A 21,769-nucleotide genomic window follows, 5' to 3' on the forward strand; every position below is an offset into this window, starting at 1 on the left:
CAGGTTTACCAGATTTCCCTTGAGTCTGCAGCATGTTTTCAGAATTGAAGACAAACACACTGATTGACGGTCAAGTTGCTACTTATGGGAAGTACAAAAATCCTGGCAGTGGAAATTTACCCTTTGCAGACTTTTCAGACAGTTGTCAGCAATAGTTTCTGTAGGAATCTCTCCCTCTGCCAGTATACAGGTGATTGAATCATAGAATTGACTGGGTTGGAAGGGACCTCAGAGATCATCAAGTCCAACCCTTGAACCACCGTTGCGGTTCCCAGACCATGGCACTGAGTGCCACATCCAGTCTCTTTTTAAATATCTCCAGACACGGAGAATCCACTACTTCCCTGGGCAGCCCATTCCAATGCCTGATCACCCTCTCTGTAAAGAAATTCTTCCTAATATCCAACCTAAACCTCCCCTGGCACAACTTAAGACCATGCCCTCTTGTCTTGCTGAGAGTTGCCTGGGAAAAGAGACCAACCCCCACCTGGCTACACCCTCCTTTCAGGGAGTTGTAGAGAGGGATAAGGTCTCCCCTGAGCCTCCTCTTCTCCAGGCTGAACACCCCCAGCTCCCTCAGCCTCTCCTCATAGGTTCTGTGCTCGAGTCCCTTCACCAGCCTGGCTGCCCTCCTTTGGACCTGCTCCAGCACCTCAATCTCCTTCCTGAACTGAGGGGCCCAGAACTGGACACAGGACTCAAGCTGTGGCCTCACCAGGGCTGAGTACAGGGGCAGAATCACTTTCTTGGACCTGCTGGCCACACTGTTCCTGATCCAGGCCAGGATGCCATTGGCCTTCTTGGCCACCTGGGCACACTGCTGGCTCATGTTCAGCTTCCTGTCAGTCCAACAATTGGCTGAGGTATGCTGAATTTCATACAAACCAGTGTATTCTACATCCTGCAGCATCTTTATTGTGCTGTACAGGGTTTTTTTTAAGATAGAAGAGACTAATGGACTAATGTGCTGAAATTTATAAAATGGAAGTTTGTATATGTAAGTGCAAATCTTACTACTTTACGATTACACTGACATATGTATTATTACCACTGAGCAAAATTAAATGTTTGTGCAATTATGACTTTTTAGATGATATGCAAATAACATATTTCAGAAAGCATGCCCAATACAGTATCTAAAATTTTCTTCCAGAGACCTAGGTGATCCCTATGTATAGTTTTCACAACTACAAAATGCAATCATACTAAGTTTGGTAAAAGAAAAAACATTGGTTTTGAGCCATGTAAATTTATATCCTCACCTGCTGAACTTTTATTGCCATAACATAGAATGACTTTTGATGACAAAGACCGCTTGAAATAGCCAAAGAAACATTCCAGGAGACTAAAAATACTTCCAGCTCCACTGCCCAAATTTACAACTGCTTGTTACTGAATTCTAGCAACTACCCAAAAAGGCTACAGTCTTATATTACTTACAATTGTCCATTGCTGGGCATACAGTCGGTCAGGCATCTGCTGGGGGTAGTTGGGGCCATCCCTGAAGTTTTTTGCTAAAAGTTATTCTTGCCTTAAGCAGTGACATGGAATGGCAGAGATGTATGCAATGGAGGGGGGGTAGATAAAAAGGAGGTGGTGTGTAATCTTAAAGGCATCATTTACCAGCTTGTAAAAAACAGTAAAAACTTGATACAGGTAAGGAGTGCTTTTTTGTCTGCTAGACCCTAAGAGCAGCACAGAATCTTTTTGTGTTCGGGTGTCTGCAAAATAAAGCATGGCTGTGCCAAATTGATCTGAGTGAAAAAAGTGCATTGAAGAAAGATAAAATGTCCTTAACAAGGCAACAGCCACATGTTATGTTTCCAAACTTACATTAACTAAATATTCTTGATAATATTTTTTCCACTGCATTATACATACATATACACTCACACCCGTCTAAGGCAAAATTTTCTGGTGGCATCTCCCAAAAGCATTAGAGCTGCCACTAAATTATTTTTCAAAGTTTAATTAGTATTTATTATTTATTATTTCCTGTAAAGTGGTTAAAGGGCACCCATTTTCTTAACTGAAAAGCCATTGCAACTTTTCTGTGTATGCTATTTATGCGTAAGAAGGCAACAAAATTTATTAAGGTCTAGGTTGGCATCCATTCCTATCTGCCTTTGAGCACAGCAATTGCAGTCATCTTTTCATTCCAGTCACTCTTAGTAGGCAGGGGTGAAAGCAGGAAGCACCCTGTTAGCAATAGAATGATGAAGCAACCAAGCCTGGCAACAGGAAGGTGGTCCCATTCCAGAGTTAGGCCTCTGTAGATCAGTCAGTGCATGAAGCTGACTTGGAAGAACAGATGAAGAAGCTGAGGAAAGGTGTTTGATCCAGTGGTATTTTGTGCAAGAGATGTCATAACATAAATGTTTTTCATGGACTGTGGTACTATGGAGTACCACATTAGCTGACACTTTAGGTGGTGGCTTTTTGTAAATGAGAGCCTGCAGCCCAGCAGAGCTGCCTTGAGCAAACTGCACAATGAAGAGGTGTAACCAGCCAGAGGACAGAGAAGGAAGCACTGCAGTGTGCAGCAATTACAGCTTAGCTGAAATAGCAGCTGTTTTAGAACTCAAGCTAGCAGAGGAAGTTAAAGGAAACAAGTGGAGCTTGTTCAAATATATCAGTAGTAAAAGGAAGAATAGGGAAAATGTGGGCCCACTGCTGAATGGTGCAGGAGCCCTGATAAGATGCAGAGGATGCAGAGAAGGCAGAGTTGCTGAATGCCTTCTTTGCTTCAGTCTTTACTCCTATGACCAGCACTTGTGAACTCCAGACCCTCAACATAAGGGAGAAAACCTGGAGGAGGGAAGACTCACCACTGGCCAGTGAAGACTGGGTTAGAGATCAGTTACTCAAACTGAACATACACAGGTCCATGGGCCCTGATGTGATGCACCCAAGAGTGCTGAGAGATCTGATGTTATCACCCTACCACTCTCTATCATTTTCAAGAGATCATGGGAAACAGGAGAGGTGCCTGAGGACTGGAGGAAAGCCAGTGTCACTCCAGACTTCAAAAAGGGCAAGAAGGAAGATCCAGGCAATTACAGACCAGTCAGCCTCACCTCCATCCCTGGGAAAATGATGGAGCAGCTTGTTCTGGAGGTCATCTCTAAGCACATGGAAGAGAGGAAGGTTATCAGGAGTAGTCAGTATGGATTTATCATGGAGAAATCATTCTTGACTAATCTGATGGCCTTCTGTGATACTGTGACTGCATGGGCAGATGCAGGGAGACCAGTGGATGTAGTCTAGCTTGACCTTAGCAGGGCTTTTGATACAGTCTCCCATAACATCCTGAGAAAACTTAGGAAATGTAGAAGAGTCTGCAGTGATATAGATTAAGAACTGGCTATGCCCAAAGAGTGGTGATCAAGGGTGCAGAGTCCAGCTGGAGACCTGTGACTAATGGAGTCCCCCAAGGATCAGTGCTGGGTCCAGTCCTGTTCAACATCTTTATCAATGACCTTGATGATGGGACAGAGTGTCTTCTCAGAAAGTTTGCTGATGACACAAAGCTAGGAGGACTGGTTGACACCCCAGAAGGCTGTGCTGCTATTCTGAGGGACCTCGACAGACTAGAGATTTGGGCAGGGAAAAATTCAATTAATAACAACAAGGTCAGGTGTAGAGTCTTACATCTGGGTAGGAACAACCCCAAGTACCTGTACAGGTTGGGGACTGAGCTGTTGGAGAGCAGCACAGAGGAAAGGGACCTGGGGGTGCTGGTGGATGGAAGGATGGCCATGAGCCAACAATGTGCCCTTGTGGCCAAGAAGGCCAATGGCATCCTGGGGTGCATTAGAAGGGGGGTGGCTAGTAGGTCAAGAGAGGTTCTCCTCCCCCTCTACTCTGCCCTGGTGAGGCCACATCTGGAATATTGTGTCCAGTTCTGGGCTCCTCAGTTCCAGAAGGATCGAGAACTGCTTGAGAGAGGCCAGCACAGAGTAACCAGGATGGTAAAGGGAGTGGAACATCTCCCTTGTGAGGAAAGGCTGAGGGAGCTGGGGCTCTGTGGGGGTACTTCCAGCACCTGGCAAAACCTTCAGACTGAGGTATCAGGGTGGTAAAGGGAAGCGTGAAAACTTCAAGTAGTCTTCATATGGGCATCTAGGGGCCTTTTGGAAAGCACCCAGGAACACTAAGAAATATTAAAGATTAGCACATTGATTTACCACGCTGACATAAGGGAGAAGTCAGGTGAGAAATCTGGGGAGAGTCCTAAAAGCATTCCATAGCTGGGACAAGGGACAGACCAGGAGGAAGAAAAAAAGCCTGTGAAATGAGGCAGGATCAGCTGAGGTAATAAATGGTAAGATGAGAGAGGAAGCAGTAAGACACAGATAAGGAAACATTCTGAAGCAGCAAGGTATGCAAACCAGAAGTGAGAAGTATTAAAAAATTATAAGGCACATAAAATCCAAGACATATTTTGTTGTAGATAATAGGGTGCAGGCAGCTGAACTGGGGTACAAAATTTGTGACTTGGAACTGACTGGAAAGAAGGAAAGTGGTGTAAGCCAAGAGAAGTCTCCATGAATTTGAATCAGCATGATTTAGCTGATGAAACTTGGGATTTCCTATTTTTCCTAAACAGCTGTGGTTATTGAATGAAATATTGTCAGCTATACCGTTCCTATTCCTTTGTGTCTTCACATGAGAAGGAAAAACAAAACAAAACAAATGCTTAGGACTGTGCAAGGAAAAGATCACACACACACACACACACACAAACCAACCCAAAAAAACAAAAGAACAAAAAAAACCAAAAACAAACCAAACCAAAAACGGAAACCACTCTGGGTGTGGGGACCAGCATATAACCCAGGTCAGGATTGCTCTGAGCACTGTCTGTGCCCATTCTGTCCATGAACGCTTGAGTGAGGCAGGAGTGAGCCCCTTATGCAAGGCAGGTGAGAGTTGCCTTCTCTGTGCTTGAGGAGGCACACGGGGTCTCTGGACACTACTTCCCCTCTGTAAGCAGAGAAGGGCTGTTACCCTCCACTCTTCTTGTTCCTGGTAAAGTGACAGCCCTGCTCTCAGGCCGTGTTACAGCATTTGCCTTCCGGCAGTCTCTGAAGATCCTCAGGTCGCTGAGCCCTAAAGGCCTCCACGCTCCACAGGACACCCTCCTAACGAAGAAAGCGGAGTGACCTGGGTAGCTGGAGCTCCCTTCCTGCTCAGGAAAGGCATTGGTCGCGCGATGAGACCTGCACACTGCGGTTTTGACATGAGGTTGTGCACAAACACGCAACTCTGATCACCGCACGGGGCTCGGCGCTGAGGTTACGGCAGCACCGACCCCTGGCGATGCGCAACGCCGTCCACCGAGAGGCCTCAGCTAGGCCCGGGCAGAGGCAGTTGCCATGGCAACGTACGGTACGCAGCAAGACCCAACCCTCCCCCCCGCCCCATCCCGCCCCTCAACGGACGCGGACGCCCTCCAGGGGCGGTGCAGTGCGTGCGTGCGTGACGTGCTGCGCCACTCCAGGCAGGGATTGGGCGCTGAGCGCGCACGCGCAGCGGCGCTTGGCGGGAGTCGGCAGCATGGCGGTGGAGCCGCCGCGGGATGCGGTGTGGCCGGAGGGCGCGGGGACCGAGGCGGGATTCGTGCGCGCCGTCCTCTCGCTGCCCGAGAAGCCCGACACCACCGTGCGCTTCTTCGAGCGTGGCGACTACTACACAGTGCACGGACCCGACGCGCTTCTGGCTGCCCGCGAGCTTTTCCGCACCCGCGCCGTCATCCGCCAGCTGGCGGGAGCACCGGGTGGGTTGCGGGGCCCTGAGGGGCGGCGGGGGATAGCGCTGCCGGAGCGGGCGGCGGGTTGGACTCGCCCTCCCCACCCTGCCGGAGCCGCGCTGAGGATGGAAGGGCTGTGTTGGGCCTCCGGTGTGCGGAGGGGAGCGGGGGAAGGCGGGAGCGGGAGGGGCGGGTGGCGGTGAACAGCAGTGGCGTCTGTAGCGGCGAGGCGCTTGCTTCCAGGGGGTCATTGGGGTCGGGAGGCTGAGTGCTTCCGCGGTCAGTCGTGGCGTTGCTTTACATCGGCTCCCCGCAGCGTATTTTTCAGCGCTGGGGATCTCGTCAGGGCGAGAGAGTGTGAGGGGGGCTCTAGGGCACGGTGTGAGTCCGGGCAGGGCACTAGGCTGCTGGAGCCGGCAGACTAAGGGTGAAGGCAGGGATTAGGGGTTGCTTTTCCCTGCATTGGTGAGTGTGGGAAGCGGGGCAAGAAGAGGTCTTCGGGTTTAATGCTTGCTCTGCTTCATTGCTTCGAAGCAAAGCACAATTGAATGCAAATCGTTATTTTTCAGCCTCTTGCAGCTCTGCAGAGATAATTGGCAGCCATGCTGAGTATGATGCATGTGACAGATGTAGGTGTACAAATGTAGGAACGTATCTACTGGCATGGAGCTGAGTGTACACATAAGCTGTGACTTTACATAAGTTCTTACTGCAGGACTGTCAGATGTGGATAGGTATTTGAGCCCAACATGCTGCAGAAGCTAACAACACTTAATGATTTTCCAGAGTACTAGCAGATTTCCCTTTGTGAAAATGATTGCATGACATCTGTGACAACTGAGGGTTGGGCTCATACAATTCTGTAGTGCGGGCACTAATAACTTAATGCTTGACTACTGATGGCCTGCAGAAATAAATAATATTGAGTTATATATTGCTTAAGGTTTCTCTTCTGTCCACCCCCTGTTGCTTCTTATTTATCTCTTGGTATGATATGGTGGAGCTTGCAGATGCTGATTTGTGAAGAGGAGAGAAAATGAAAAAATCCTATTTAATGTAAACCCATAAGATCTTATGGATATAAAAGTTTGCTGTTTGACATCTTTAATGTAAAGGGAGGAAGAGATTCAAATGTCATCAAGGTGTGCTACTGAAAGGAGGGATGTCATAATCCCTGTCTATTGCTTGTGACTTATATGTCATCCAGCTCTCATGTATCTGACACCAGTGTGGGTTAATTTGACTTGTCAGTCTGGCAGAGAGCTTGATATACTCACCCAACACCTCAATTTGTTCAGTAGTGGAATTACCTTATTCTGTGAATAGGTTGGTGCAAAGGGTGGCACAGGAGGTGGGGAGATAAACATGGTATTATTCCTCTTAGCAGCTGCATGGAATTACGTTTGTTCAACTGCCTGCACTCTTGCAGGAACAGAAGCAAGAAATACTAGGAAGGTTCTAAGGCTTTAATGTGAACTTTCCAACTTTTTTTGAGAATGTTTTTTTTTATAGCATATATTGGGTAAGAGAGAAATGTCTTGGCGGGTGTGTCATGTCATCTTGTGAGTGCAAATAGGAGGACAGTCTGTTCTGTCAACAGGCCTTCTTGAAGGCTGTTCCTGGGGATTTTGATGACAGAAAATAAACTTCATGAACAGTACCTCGTAATTTTCTTTCTTTTTTTGTAGGAGCTCAGAAGCTTGAGAGTGTTGTGCTTAGTAAAATGAACTTTGAGTCTTTTGTGAGAGATCTGCTTCTGGTTCGTCATTACAGAGTTGAAGTTTACAAGAACAAAGCAGGGAGTAAATCTATCAAAGAAAATGACTGGTATTTAGCATACAAGGTACACTTTTCAACCTTTTTCTGTAATTATGACATTGCAGTAAGGAAAAAAAAAACAATAAAACCCCAAACTATAAATCTTTCTTGAGACCCTCAGGTAGAAGTTGTGGGATTTTCGAGGACTGACATTGGTGGTAAATTGTAAATCTATGGTAAATCAATTGATGATGGTAAATTATGCAGTGCAGTCTGTTGTATATCTCTGTATTTTCAACTGCTCTAAGGCTGGAAGAGTGTGTTCCGTATCTTTGCCATATGCTGAGAAATAAAGGAAACCTGAAGTAGTTCCCTTTGTGAGATGATTTGTAAATTTTAATGGTTAAAAAAATAGAATACCTGTATGTTTCATAGTAATGGACTGTTCAATACTTTATTTTATCTGTTGTTGTCCTCTTTAAAGACAAAAAAAGTATGTGTGTATGCAGGTTTTTTAATATTTCTTTTCTAAATAGGGTTCTCCAGGAAATCTTGCCCAGTTTGAGGAAGTCCTCTTTGCCAACAGTGATATGTCAACAGCCATTGGGGTTGTGGGAATTAAGCTCTCTACTGCTAATGGACAAAGAGTAGTAGGTGTGGGGTATGTCGACACTACTCTGAGAAAACTGGGTGTCTGTGAGTTTCCAGATAATGATCAGTTCTCAAACCTTGAAGCTCTACTGGTTCAGCTGGGACCGAAGGAGTGCGTGCTACCAGGAGGAGAGACTGCAGGAGAGATGGGAAAATTACGACAAGTAAGGGAACCATTGTGACTTACAGTTGGACAAAACTGTCTAAAAAGCTGTGGTCTCGTTTATTAGCTAAACCCCATATTTTATGGAAAAATGGAGGAGTGATACATTAGCCATTTACTCAAGTTTTGATTTACACATACAAAATGTATTGTCCGATGACTCGTTTGCATGTTAATCAGCAAAAGTAGTTCTAAGAGTAAAATCTTGTCTGACATTCTTTACTCTGTAAGCTAGCAATAAATAAATATCTCTTCAGGGTTTATTTCTGCATGTTGAACATCTTCCCCTGGATACTGAAAGGAATTGATACCTGTGTGTGTTTATGGACAACAGGTTATTCAGAGGAGTGGAATCCTGATTACAGACAGGAAGAAGGCAGATTTCACAACAAAAGATATTGTTCAGGATCTCAATCACTTGTTAAAATCAAAAAAAGAAGAAATGAATAGTGCAGCATTACCAGAGATGGAAAAGCAGGTGAGCACAGAGCAGTGTAATGTGCTTCTATGTTTTTTGGAGTGATATTAGTACCTGTTGTGAACTGATGTCCTCTACCCTTGCTTGTTCTGTTTTATGCTGGATTTCCACACTTAGGGAAAAATATATTTTACAACCCATGGTATATTAAGCTACATTCCTGCTGAAGTGTTTAGCAGTTCTGCTTAGCTTGAGTTGGTGTTAAAATTGGATTCCAGGGGTCCTAGAAAGAAATGAGAAAACCTTTTACTTACCTCTTTTAAAGTACTAAACTCTGGTAAGATAACAGATTGTGGAAAAGGAGTTCTTCCAGTTCATAGTCTTATCTAGCCTGAGGGCTGAAATACAATACTTTGATTATTTTGCATTACAAGAGAATTAGTATTTGAAAACTTACGTAATGTTTATGATATTTTTGTGGTTTATATGGTCTTATGGCTCAAGCATATGATTTAGTGCCTTTGTGTGAACAGAGCATGTTTCTTCTTAGCTGCAGATAAGGGTCATTTTCTTGAGATAAACATGTTTTAATTTTTTTTTTTAATGCCCTTCACTGCTGATGCTCACTGCATTTGTAAGGTACAGAGTTATTCTCCCTTAATGCCTGATTTCATAACAGGTTAAAGTTGTTTGAAATGTGTAGCAGCTGAACAAGTCTGTCATGTCTCTTCCTCTCCTGTGTTGGCACTAGTATTTATAAGGCCATGCAGTGAGTCAGATCAGATCCTTGTTCTGGCTGAAAACTAACCCTGAAACCATGCCCTGAGATGATCCATGATATCTCAATTTTTTTGCAATAACATGTTTGTGTTCCTAAGCCAGAAACATCCTGATAACAGCTTTAGAAAACTAGCAAGCCATGTACTTTAAATTTTGTTTATGGGATTATGCAAATGTTCAATTAGTTGTTCTTGCACCTACCTAGAAAGATGTGGCAGTGTTATCGAGTGTCCCTATGAAAATGGAGTCTTGTCAAACAGAATGAATTTCTCATAGCCTGTCTGGAGTAGGTGTGGCTCAGTGTCTTCCTTGATAGTGATTTTTTAGGGGCATTTATCAAATACTCCTGAATTCAGAAGTGTTTCTAACTAGAATGTGGTGTGTGTTACTTTTTTTTTAATTTCAGGTTGCTGTTTCATCTTTGTCAGCCATTATCAAATTTTTAGAGTTGCTTTCAGATGAGTCTAATTTTGGACAATTTGAACTGACTACTTTTGATCTTAGTCAATACATGGTTCTTGATAATGCAGCTGTTCAAGCCCTCAATCTCTTTCAGGTAAGTATTTTGCAATATACTTAGCTGCTTGATAAGTAGTCTGACCAGTCACAACTCCCCAGATCCTAATTAGTGACAGGGAATGAAGCAAATAGTGTATGTCTTCTCAGGCTTCATGGAGATACTCTAGGAAGTTCAACACTGTCTTAGCTACATCCCTTTAGAAGTCCTTGCAGGTGTTAAATGCTTTGTGATATGAAAGCTGTCACAAAGCTGTTTTGAGCTTTGGAATAAGGGGTTTGCCTTGTAGGAGGAAGCTGTTTTGTAGCCTGCATGGTGAGCTGTCTGTGGGGAGGCTTTAGGGCAGGCACTAAAGCAAAGGTAAAATATTTTTTTGATTTGATATGCTCTCTGAGATATGTAGGTAAAGTTCTTCTAGTGCAGCAGATGAAGTTGACTGTATGAAGCTGTAGGCTTCCAAGTTAGGTGTGCTGATGTCGGTTGTTTGTGTATAATGTACTTACTCTGACACTTTTTAGGATTCAGAAGTTTTTCATATCTCAGATTGTTCAGAACACTGAAAATAGGCACATCCGCTTTTTAGAGATGAGGTTTTCCAGGCATTAAATGTGGCACTGTACCTTCTCACTGCATTAATTTCCCTGTTGTGGTGGTGCTACTTCTACATCCCAGTGTTTACAGGCATTCAAACTTGCTCCTGGTTGAATGCTTGCCTGCTGTTATAATTGCTGGTGTTCTTGGCTAGAGAGGGTTGAGATTTTTATTTCAAAGGTAAGAGTTGGACCAAACTTTTTTGCTGTATTTCAGTTTAAGCAAGGTCTTTCCTTCCGTGCTGTTTGTGCAAAAACCAAAAAACCTAAGAAAAATGCCCAAAAGGCTGTCTTAAGTCCAGTTAATATTAAACCTGACAATTGCAGATAGTAAGCTATGATCTGAACAAAGTTTAGAAATATTTCTAGTACTCCAGGGATGATCTGGGCAAGCTTGAGAGAATTTGGAGAACTGTTCTCTCCAATTACCTCATTCTTTTGTGTTCACATCCCTTCCCCACAGCACTCCCCAAAGATCTCCAGCCCTTGAACCCAAGTCCTATTTCTTACTGCTTCTTTTGGTGGACAGGACCTCTATTTTTGACCTTTAAAAGGGTGAACTAGCAAATATCTATGTATATATTAACTTTCCCTAGTCAAAGGGCAGCCTGCCCAGTGACTAGGTGCATTTCTAATTTTTCTGTTCAGTCAGGAGTAGTTCCAAAATAGCCATACCTGTCCTTGTTTGTCATATTCCAGAAACTAGAATGTAACTGCTTTAATACTGTGCTGTTTAATTTGCTTTTTTTGATGGGTGCCAAGTTGAATACAGGAAAAAATACCAACCTTTCCTTGGTAGCAAAGTTGAGTGCCATTCAATGGGTGTCTTTAAACCTCACAAACTTTTCCTCTTTTTTCTTTTTCTCTCCAGAGTTCAGTGGAAAATGCTAATGCTGCACAGTCTCTAGCTGGTTTATTAAATAAATGCAGAACCCCTCAAGGGCAAAGACTAGTTAATCAGTGGATCAAACAACCACTTATGGACAAAAATAGAATTGAAGAAAGGTAAGTGTTACTTGTGTAATAGATGTACACAAGTTGGTAGCTATTTTATAGAAGGCTTCTTCTCAAGCACAATATATCACAGTCAAGAAATAAGGGTAGTGATCTTTTGCTATCCTGTAGCAAATTGTAGTTAGTGCAGAAAGTGTTTTAGATAAAATTTGACTGATTACTATTGGATTTAATGCTTTTTACAGTTATGACATTATAAAGGGGGGGTATGATATGTTTAGATGGTCAAAGGATTGATGCTAGAGGCCAAGGCAGCGTAGCAGCAACTTAACTATTACACTGTAGACGCTCAAGCTGTATAATATTTTTGTCACTTTGTTTACCCATGCCAAAAGAACCTTTACGAAATCCCATAACAACAACAAAAAGCCCTCCAGATAATCAATCAGTACTGACCTTTTCATATTTCAAGAAAAAATTATCTTTGGTTGCAGTGGGGCACTCTTACTATGCCTTGTCGAGATACTGTGGTCCAAATATGCGTGGTCTTTCCTACTACTTCCTGTTACCATGCATCTATCCTGCTGATAAACAGCAGCACTGGTTGATACGAAACCTTAGAGAAACTGGCAGATCTTTGCTGAGGACATACTGCTAAGTCATTCAGAAAGGAAAACTGCAAAGTCTATATGCCTACAGAGTGCCTGTGTATCTCTTGATTATGTTCACTGTGCAAACAAAACTCAGGCTAAATGTAGCTCTTTTCAAATAATCTAAAAACAAACTTCATGCAGCTCAAGTGTATGGCATTGCAAAATGTTATGTTAAAATGTGTATTAAAGTTCAGAAAACTGAATTTAACTTTGATACCTTCTTTATGGCTCGTATTTTAAATAAAGCATTGCAGGTATGTCTTATCTGCTGTTGGGCTTTAGCACAGATCACTGCTACTAACAAAAAAGAAATTTTGGCTTGGGCAAATTGGTGTTCAAAGAAATTATGCAAACAGTAGTTCACTCTATAGATTTCTGGAGAATTACTTCCTCTGCTTCTCCAATAAAATTTTCTATTCTATACATTTGCAAAATGGTGCCTAGTAACTTGATAACCTAGAAATGTTATTACTGTTACACTTAAATATTTGTCCCCAGCTTTATTGAGTACTTAATGTTACTGTTATGTTAGTTTTAAAATTTTGAAACTTAATACTCCCGTTTTTAGTTTTCTTTTGTCAAAGTGAACACTGGAAATTTTAACTTTTGTATCAGACTTACTTGCTCATTATTTTACATTAGAATTCCTGTAAGTTTGGAGGAGGGACAGTGTTTTAGTTCTAATGATGCAGGTAAATTATAAGCAGAAAATGTAACTTGACCTGTTTTGTAAAGCCTTATGATCATCACTGCATTTTGTGTTGCAATTCTGAATGGCTAATGTCGATAGCATTTTGGAAAAGCTGTGTTTAAATGAGGAGGAGTATAATACAATGGAGTTAAGCTCTTAGTGAAGCTTGTAAAGGTCGGTGTAGCCAAGTGATACAAGGTTGAAAGTGGTCCATTGGTAAGCTCCTGTGTCTTGCCCAGCCACAGAATCATCAGGGTTGCAATTTGTTAACAGTAGCTTGTTTTAATCTGTACTTACAGACACTGAAATACTAGTAATGCTTTTCAGTTTATTTGGCAGTGCGCATCTTGCTTTCTCGTACTGCTTTGGTGAATATAATCCTTTGGTTTTGGAATAAAAGCAAGGTATGTTACTAGTATACTGGTGGTGTGCCATCTTCCCCATCTTAAAGCTCTGCAGAGTGTGTAGGACTGCCCTTTTAAAATCCAGTGGAACAAGCATAATTAGGGAAGCTGTTAGAGAGACTGATGAGACATACTGACAAATTCAAGTATCTTTGGAAAGATGTGCTGTTGCCAAGTTTTCTATAAGCTCAACTATATATTGTGGCTGTTTAAGAATTACTAATTACAATTTAGAGCATATAGATTGAGAAGGAAATATCTAGACTTACTTTATTTTACTGTTCATAGAATAGCAGAGCTTCCATTGTTAATATGGGTTACTGATTATTTCTAAGTTTGAAGTATTTAACACTAAGCAGTGCTAACTTCTTGCCAAACTAGGCTAAACTAACCAGGTTGGACTGATGTTAGATGACAGTATTTTAGAGTAAGCCTGCTGTTTTGCTTATTCACGAGGTATTTAACTTTTATTCCCACAGTGTTGAATTGGGTGTCAGTTTATTTAAAAAAACTTTCAAATTAGACTCTTGCAAGCCTCAGCTAAGACCTGTAGGTGGTGCAAATCATCTTCTGGAACTAAATGGATCATCTTGCACTAGTGTGTAATCTGCACTGTGTTAACATGTATGGATAAATAGAACACTGTGTTATGTCACTAGTCCATGTTAACCATAGATACAGTAACAACCAAATTAATTTACATGGTATATGTGCTTCAGATAAAATAATGTTAGCATACTGGAACAGCTCCTAGTGAAATCTAAGAAGACAGGGGTTCCTGATACTTGTCTATCTTGAAAGATATGGGGTTCTGCCCACGTCTGGCTGGTTTTCCATCATTAAAAAGGTAATTATTAGTCATAAGTATAAAAGATACAGCCTTACTTCTCCCATGTGGTGTGTACAGAAGTCACCTACAGAAGGTTCTTGCTCCTTGCCTTATAGTCAGCAAGCTTTTGAAATGAAAATGAAGTTGCAGAGACACGAAGTGCAAATCTATTATGTGACATAATTGACTGTAATACGTCAAGCAACTTCAGTTTGTAGTGTTTGTTTTTGAGATACTGAAAAGTCTGAGAAATGTGGCAGAATATACTATAGTGCTTGTTACAACCTGAGAAGGGAACACATGCTGAATATGTTTAATTTTTTTCAGTTTTGGGGGAAAGCTCTATCTGACACTTGTGCATAGCACTAATAGAAAATTCCGGTTGACTTTTTTTAGTCCTTTGTGCATTCTGTGGCCAAGCCCCTCAGACTTCTCTGTCCTATAATAGTAAAGGTGCAGGGGTCTCGGAGTACAGGGACAGCAAGGTGGAGGGGGCTTACAGTGGACACCTGCAGCACACCTGCCCAGTCAAGATGAAGAGGTGGACAAAGCCACCCTGAGACTGCAGGAAGAAACATAATTGTAGGCCCTGGCTCTTGGAAGATTCGAGCCACCCTGGCACCTGCTGGAGTGAAGCATGGTACTTGCTTTTAGCATGTTCTGGCAGATAAGTCAGATAAATGGGAGTCAGCAGTGTGATTTTGACAGCAGCAAAGACAGACCACACACTGGGCTCCAGCTGTAAGAATAGTTTGAGGAACATGATTTTTCACATCTGCTTGGTAGTGATGTGGCTCTGTCTTGGGTACTTCAATCCAGTGTGGGTCTGTGGGTCTTTGTGTTACAGGCAGATGGAAAAAACAGGAATCAGTCCAGTGGAAAGGCACAGAGCAGGATTGTGGGCTGCAGCACATGGAGTATGAGGAGACATGGAGGGAGCTGAGTTTGTAGCCTGGAGAAGATTACTGATGGGCAGACCTCACTGCTGGTTTCATCAGCCACATGGGTGGGAGCTATAGGGAAGGTGAAGTTGAGTGCTTTCTTGCAGAGGCACAGCAAAAAACCAGACACAAGCTGCAACAAAGGCCTTTGTAATGGTCATACTGTGGAATGTGTGCTCAGAGAAATAGAGGGTTCTCTGTTCTTTTTCAGTATTAGATGGAAATTAGCCCTGTTTTGAGTGAGGGCTGGAACTAGAGGCTTTGAGTTCCCTTCCACCAGAAGTTGTTTTATGGCAGAGTTCTAATCTTTTTCCTTTTTTCCTAACTTGCAGCTGTCCCTTCAAAGCATTGCAGATAGGCTCTGTTGTTTCTGTCATTGTGGTTACCAGCTCTGGAAAAACTTTCTGTACTTCTCCAAGTTCAGGTCAGAACTTCTCCACAGCAACTAACTGATACCAGGCAGTTAAATTAGTAGGTGGTAACCTGCATCCTCAGTAAGGGAGAGGAAAATGTGGCCATCTTGGCTTTATCAAAATGCACTTTAAAGGCTGAGAGTGCCCCTGATGCCTGTAAAGAAGCTTCTGCAATACCAGTTGAATCTGAAGACAGAAATGTGATTCCTTATTGTCATGCAGATTATGATGCAATAAATATTTCTTGTGATAGAAGTTGTCATTCCAGTGACATGAAAGTAGTGTTGGATTCCCAGTAAGCCTTTACAAATGTTAGAAGAATGTGGCCTTTGTCCCCTAGAGAATGTTTGGAGCTTGAAGCTGTCAATGCTGCTGTAACCCTTTCCCTGCCCTTCACCTATGCTTTCTATCTTCAGATCTATAGATCCCCTGTATTTTCATTTGGTATTACTTGTAAAACTGAAGTTGATAGTGCTGTCTAGAAACCTTAAACAAAAACAAAAGCTTTACTAAGTCTAGCACATATTACACAAGTCATCCTTAGGAGGGATCCCAGGTGCTTGAAACCCATTACAAAGTTTAGATTCTTGTGTTGCAAGAGACCTATTTTGAGTTTTCTTATTCAAAGAGAGAACAGGGGGATGTAAATAAGAACTGAAAAACATAACCCTGAAAAAAAGCTCCTTTCATGACATCTTCAGGTGCAGGAAAGACAATGTTGCTGTTAGAGCTAGAGAAGTGCCTAAAAGCTGTGTGTATTCTGCCATTTAGCTAAGTAATTTGTCTTAAAGGTCAAGAATCAGCAATCAGCATTGCAAATCTATAAATTGTAGGTGGCAGTCAGTGGTGCAGCACTGGAGCAGATATTGATAGTATCTTCTGGATATATCTCACTACATACTGATAAGTCCTCACTTGGTGCAAAATAAAGAGCATTAAGATTTTAATCAGTTTCTTAATCTGAATTTTGAGGTTTAAGTGAAATAAAAATTAAACTAAAATTTGGTTGGAGCTGTCAAGCCAGTTTTTAGATTTTTATATTACAAATAATCAAATTGCTCTTTGCTGAGCAATACATGAGCATACATGAATATGTAGCTGCCATACTGCTCTTTTGCACTCAGCCTGCCAAAAGGAGGTGGATGGCAATTGCTGCAGTAGTTAAATTTTATGTAGAATCTGTGCTTAATTATTCAGGATTTTTAAAAAATCACAACTATAAGCTACTGAAGTTTCCAGTCAAAGAGTGAATGATATACTTTGTGACCACATGAAAACTTTCACTGTGTGCAAAGCTCTCTGTGTTGTCACAGTGTCCTTCATGGTTACTGTTTTGAACGTTGTATACAAGAATATGGTATATTTTTAATGCAAGAACAGTGACCATACTATTTCAAGTCAGTTTAATTTATAATCACAAACACTGGAAAGGTGTCATATTAGAAAACTGCTAAGGAAGCTCTTTCAAGATACTTTCGTCTTGACATGTAATTTAATTTTATTTAGCATGTATAAGGGTTGTGAAAGTATTTTGTTTCATTTACATGCAGATTTGAGTTTCTTCTTTGTACAGACTGGATGCAAATAAAGAAATATTTTTGTACAGTAGAGAAATAGAACTTGTTCAGTATGCTCTTAGTCTTCACAAGTTTAAGGAAATACACAGGTTAGCAATTTAAAAGAATATTAATGTTGGAGTGTAACGAACATCTTTATTTTAATGTGTGGAAACTTAGAAGGAATAAAACACTTCAAAAATATAAATAATGTAAATATCTTTTCTCAGCTGTCTTTTGTCTTTGAAGGCCATGCAGTAGATTTTGTTTTATCACTGGATCCCAAAATGCAATATTTAACTAAAAATGAAGATTGGCACAAAACCTCAGCATTATGCTGAGAAGGAGTTTGAGCTGCTTTCCATCTTTGGTTTCTCTGGAAGATTTTGGATTGGGGCAGTTTCACTGTATCTAGTTTATAAACTTGCCCATGACTGCACAGTACTTGATGAGCTCTTGCTCTGTTGTCTCTGTTCTTTTTTAAAACATGAAAAATGGGTGTTTATTAGCTCTTCTTAAAAAGTGGGCATTTGTCTTCCAGAAGCCTGAATACTGTGTTGATAGAATGACAATATTCAGACAAAGTATTGTGAAACTGGTTGTTCTTGTCTTTATTTAAATTAGGTTATTTTTTCCTCCATGTCACTGCCACTTGCTCATACTAGCTGCTTTGTAGGTAGGATTTCCTTGGTCTTCAGCAATTGGAATTCAGTATGGACGTTTTTGTTTGTTTTGGACTCTTAGGCATTGTGCAGCAGGCTGTGACACCAAGTTCTTTCATAATTGGGTAGCACAATAACAGGATAGAAGTGTAGTCATGCTTCCCTGACTGATTTGTCACCAGCTCCATTGTTAATGGCACTAGCACTAGTGTTTGTTGTAGCTACTTTGTTCATATTTTGTTGGGGAATTTAGTTTGCTAAAATAATCAAGGGTGTAATGTTGTGTAGCATCCAATCCAGTAAAACTAGGCAGTTGCCAAAAGAAGCAATCCCAATGTTCAGCTGTTGCTGCTCCTTTTTTTCTGTCGCATAGCTACAGAAGGATTTCATTTGGCTTGTTTATCTGATGAAAACTAATCCATGAAAAAGATAGGATAATTGGCATCTGAAAAGAATCCTTTTGCTCCTCTGCAGCTGATCCATGACCTTCTATCTTAATAAATTATGATAAAATGAGAAGATTAACATTTTCCTAGGTGCATATCAAGTAATATCAAAAGTTGGTTCTTCAGATTTAATGATCTCACTTGTCAGAGGATTTTTTTCTCTTGGTATCTGGACATTTTAAAAATTTAAGCTAATTAATTTGTCTTCTGAGTTGGTTTACCAAAAATACTTACAGGAGGGTGAATTTGATATCTGCCTATCCTCTAATTGGAAAAGTGTCTAAAGCTGTGCAATGGAACTGCTCACTACTATTGCTCAATAAACCCACTGCCTTTCTGACAAATTCACTACAAAGATGCAAATTCACTGTGAAGATGAGTGTTTTTAGCAGACCATGGAAATTTGATGAAAAATACCGTATGCACGAAAAAAAATTAATAAAGTCTCTTGTAACACTGAGGAGACCAAAAACATGTCTGTGATGAAGTGCTTAGGATATACTTATAGAATTTTATTCTGTGAAATATCCTCTTATTACTTGAGTTTTCCTTGAGGGTAAGAAACTGTTTAGTCCAGCAAGATTGTGGAGGTTTCTGAGGTGGGAGAGAACTTGCTGTGTTAAACATACTACTTTGAAAAACAAACTTTGCTGATGGATCTTTGGTATATTTTCTCTTCAGTGAGCATGCATGTTTAAAAGTTTGGAACAGTTTTTATCATTTTGTGAAGCAGCAGGTTGCTATAAGGTTTTTTTCCCCTTTTTTCTTTCCCAGCCTTTTCTGTGAAGCTGATTGATTTTTTTAAGGGTGATATTTTTGTTACTGCTTAACTGATAATGAGGAGGAAGGATGAACGAAATATAAATAGTGCTGTTATGTAAAACTCTAGCCTGAATGACAGTTCTCAGTAATAATTAAAAAGTAAACTTTATACTCTTCTTTGGGAAACATAGCTTTTGAGACACATAAGTGAAGTTCTATTTTACTTTTCTATACTTTGCACAGCTGACTGTAACTATAAGTGATAACGTATTATACCCAGGGTGTGGAATTAAAAGCTAGTGGGTTTTAGTTTTGACTGTAATTGGGTTTATCATATCTGTGTATGAAAGTTTCTGTAGTACAAATATAAGACAGGACAATACTTTTTGCTTTAAGTATTTTAATATTTTCAGGACCCAAGCCTTGTAGAGCAGAGCTGGTTTGCCATGGGACTGTGGAGTTTTCCCTGCTAAAAGTGAGCCATCAGCAGGAACCAGTAAAAGGGGGATTATGGTAGGCCTGTTTGGGTCGCTGCTGCAGGGCATGGGTGGACTTCAGTCCTATATGAAGGGAAGCAGTGGGGCTCTCTACAAGGTGTAGTCATCCACTGCCTGTAGAAATGCTACAGAAGTTTCCTCTCCTTATTGCTCTGTGGCTCTTGGCTGTGTGAAGAGAGCCCTGTGGTTCTTTGCTTTGATGTACTTTTTAGTTAGAGGAGGGAAAGCAGAGCACTGCTTGTGTGTTGCTGCTTTTATTGCATATGCTTCAGAATTATGTCAGGTACTCTCTGTTCCTCAGGGAATAAAAACTGCTGTTTCAGCAGTCTGCTTCAGGAGCAAGATCCTAAGTGGTATCTCACTGGTGAGGATAAGACCTAAGATTTTATTTTTCTGCTGAAGTATTGTTTTCTTACTTACCTTGCCTAATCTACTTGGGTTGGAAAATGTTTAAACACTTGTACAAATTATTTGTAACCTATTTCAGAATATATGAGACTGCAGTATCTCTGGGAAAAAACCCAACACATTATATTGGAGTCAGTGGTGCTTTTTCTGATTATCTTGTTTTGTTTTTTATTCTGACCTCATTAGCTTGCAGCCTCACAGTCTGTACTAACTGTTCCAATGTTACATGATTGCTATAGAAAATACTATTTTGTACCCAGTACCCTGCTATAATCTCAGGACTTTAATTTACTGTCTCTAGGCTTTGACAAAAGACTGAAATGGTAAATACACCTAAGGCTGGGAAAAAGACTGTTACTTCCCTGATACATACTAACTATGTATTATGTAAATGTAACTGATGTAGGGGAGTAAATGCTGATTATTTGGAAGAATGCATTTATTGAATTTAAACATTTGTAAGTGAATTGTTCAGAGGTTGCAAATCTCTAGTATTGTTTTCATGGTAGGACAGTTTGGGGACTAACCAGGAAAATTAGAAAAGGCAGGTGACATGTTTGAGTATGTCTTTCTCTTACCTTGCTTTATCTTCCAGTTTAAACAGCAGGGAGCCTGATGTGGAACACCTTTGTCCAGCTGCTTAATGGCACCCTTTGTGTACCCACTGCTCTGAAAGTATATGCAATGTGATTCCTGTGGCTCCTCTAGGCTCTAAACTGCCCTTCAAGCCTAATGCTTTGTGTTACAAGAGACTACATCAATAGAGGTGCAAGAAATAGTCAGCATCCTTTTGGCTGCTTCAAGTTATACATTTGAGATTAGAAGACAGTAGTAGTCAGTTCAGTCAAAAAACCTGCCCTGTAATGGTGGAATGAAGGCCAGTTTCTAGTGCTGAGTATATCCAAAGGCATCAGATACTTGCCTGGAGATCCCTTGATTTAGTTCACTTCTGTCTTGAAAGAGAAAGTATGGTAGGGTGGAGAAGCAATACTACCTCACAGCTTTTGTAGTGCCAGTTTCTGCCATTTTCTGTCTTTGTGGAATTGTGGCTGTAGGGCATGATTTTCCTAGGCAGCATAAGCTAACATTAAGATACAGCTCATCTTGTTCACAGCTGGAAGAGCCACCCCAAAGGGAGGTAATTCTGGGGAGCCTGATGGGTGGAAAGCTAACACAGCCACAGCAAAGAAAGATGTGTGTTAAAAGAAGGAGGCTGCAACTGAGACCATCATCTTCAGTGTTAACCTGAGGTGTCTGTAGCTACCTTTATCAGGCTGCCAATTTTAGTTCCACCATGCTCTTGAAAGCTGAGCAGTTGTTAAGCTGTACCAAAGAGCCACATCATATTTGGTCTCCATTACTTTTTTGTTTGTGCAGAAGAGAAGTATTGAAACTCTGGGCCCAGAACTGTGAATCATTGCAAACTCTTCTAAGAAGCTTGGAACATTATTGGAGCACAAGGATCTCTCTAATTTTCGTGGAATGTTGTCTTTAAGAATGTGAACATTCCAGGTGGATTGTAAGATGCATCACTGTGGGGGTTTTTGTTTGCTGTTTCTGTTAATTACCCTATTATACAATATATCTTAATTTCTAGAATCCTGCAATTTCACAGCCCCCACTGTAGTGCTCTTTAGATTCAGAGTTGAGGATGTATATATAATGTTACTACTTTGCAGTCATCTTGAAATTTTTGTTATTTAATCAAGCTGTAACAAGAAACACAGGTTGCAGGTTTGGGCAAGAGCTGGTGAGAAAAGAAACTTGAGCCATTTAGTGTGAAGGGGAATACATGTGAACATGCGTGGTGCTTTTTTTGGCAGAGAAGAAAGCAGCTTTGCTTACCTAGGCACAAGGTTATTGCAGAGGCCCCTTGGGATCAGCTGAGGTGTCTGTTTCTATACTACAGGTCCTTGTGCATGCA

At 41.3% G+C, this 21,769-nt stretch overlaps 1 protein-coding gene across 1 annotated transcript in view; it reads left to right on the forward strand.

Annotated features, from left to right (window-relative positions):
* The first annotated feature begins 5,446 nt into the window (after positions 1-5,446).
* The window catches only part of MSH2 (mutS homolog 2), a 48,465-nt gene continuing 32,142 nt past the window's right edge, over positions 5,447-21,769 (forward strand). Inside the window, exons 1-6 of the mRNA XM_030448526.1 lie at positions 5,447-5,779; positions 7,441-7,595; positions 8,047-8,325; positions 8,659-8,802; positions 9,929-10,078; positions 11,501-11,634. Of these exons, the coding sequence (XP_030304386.1) occupies positions 5,560-5,779; positions 7,441-7,595; positions 8,047-8,325; positions 8,659-8,802; positions 9,929-10,078; positions 11,501-11,634 (1,082 nt within the window). The 5' untranslated portion in view covers positions 5,447-5,559. The remainder of the gene's footprint in view (positions 5,780-7,440; positions 7,596-8,046; positions 8,326-8,658; positions 8,803-9,928; positions 10,079-11,500; positions 11,635-21,769) is intronic.

This window comes from Calypte anna, chromosome 3, assembly GCF_003957555.1.
Source record: "Calypte anna isolate BGI_N300 chromosome 3, bCalAnn1_v1.p, whole genome shotgun sequence".
In the NCBI taxonomy this organism is placed as follows: domain Eukaryota; kingdom Metazoa; phylum Chordata; class Aves; order Apodiformes; family Trochilidae; genus Calypte; species Calypte anna.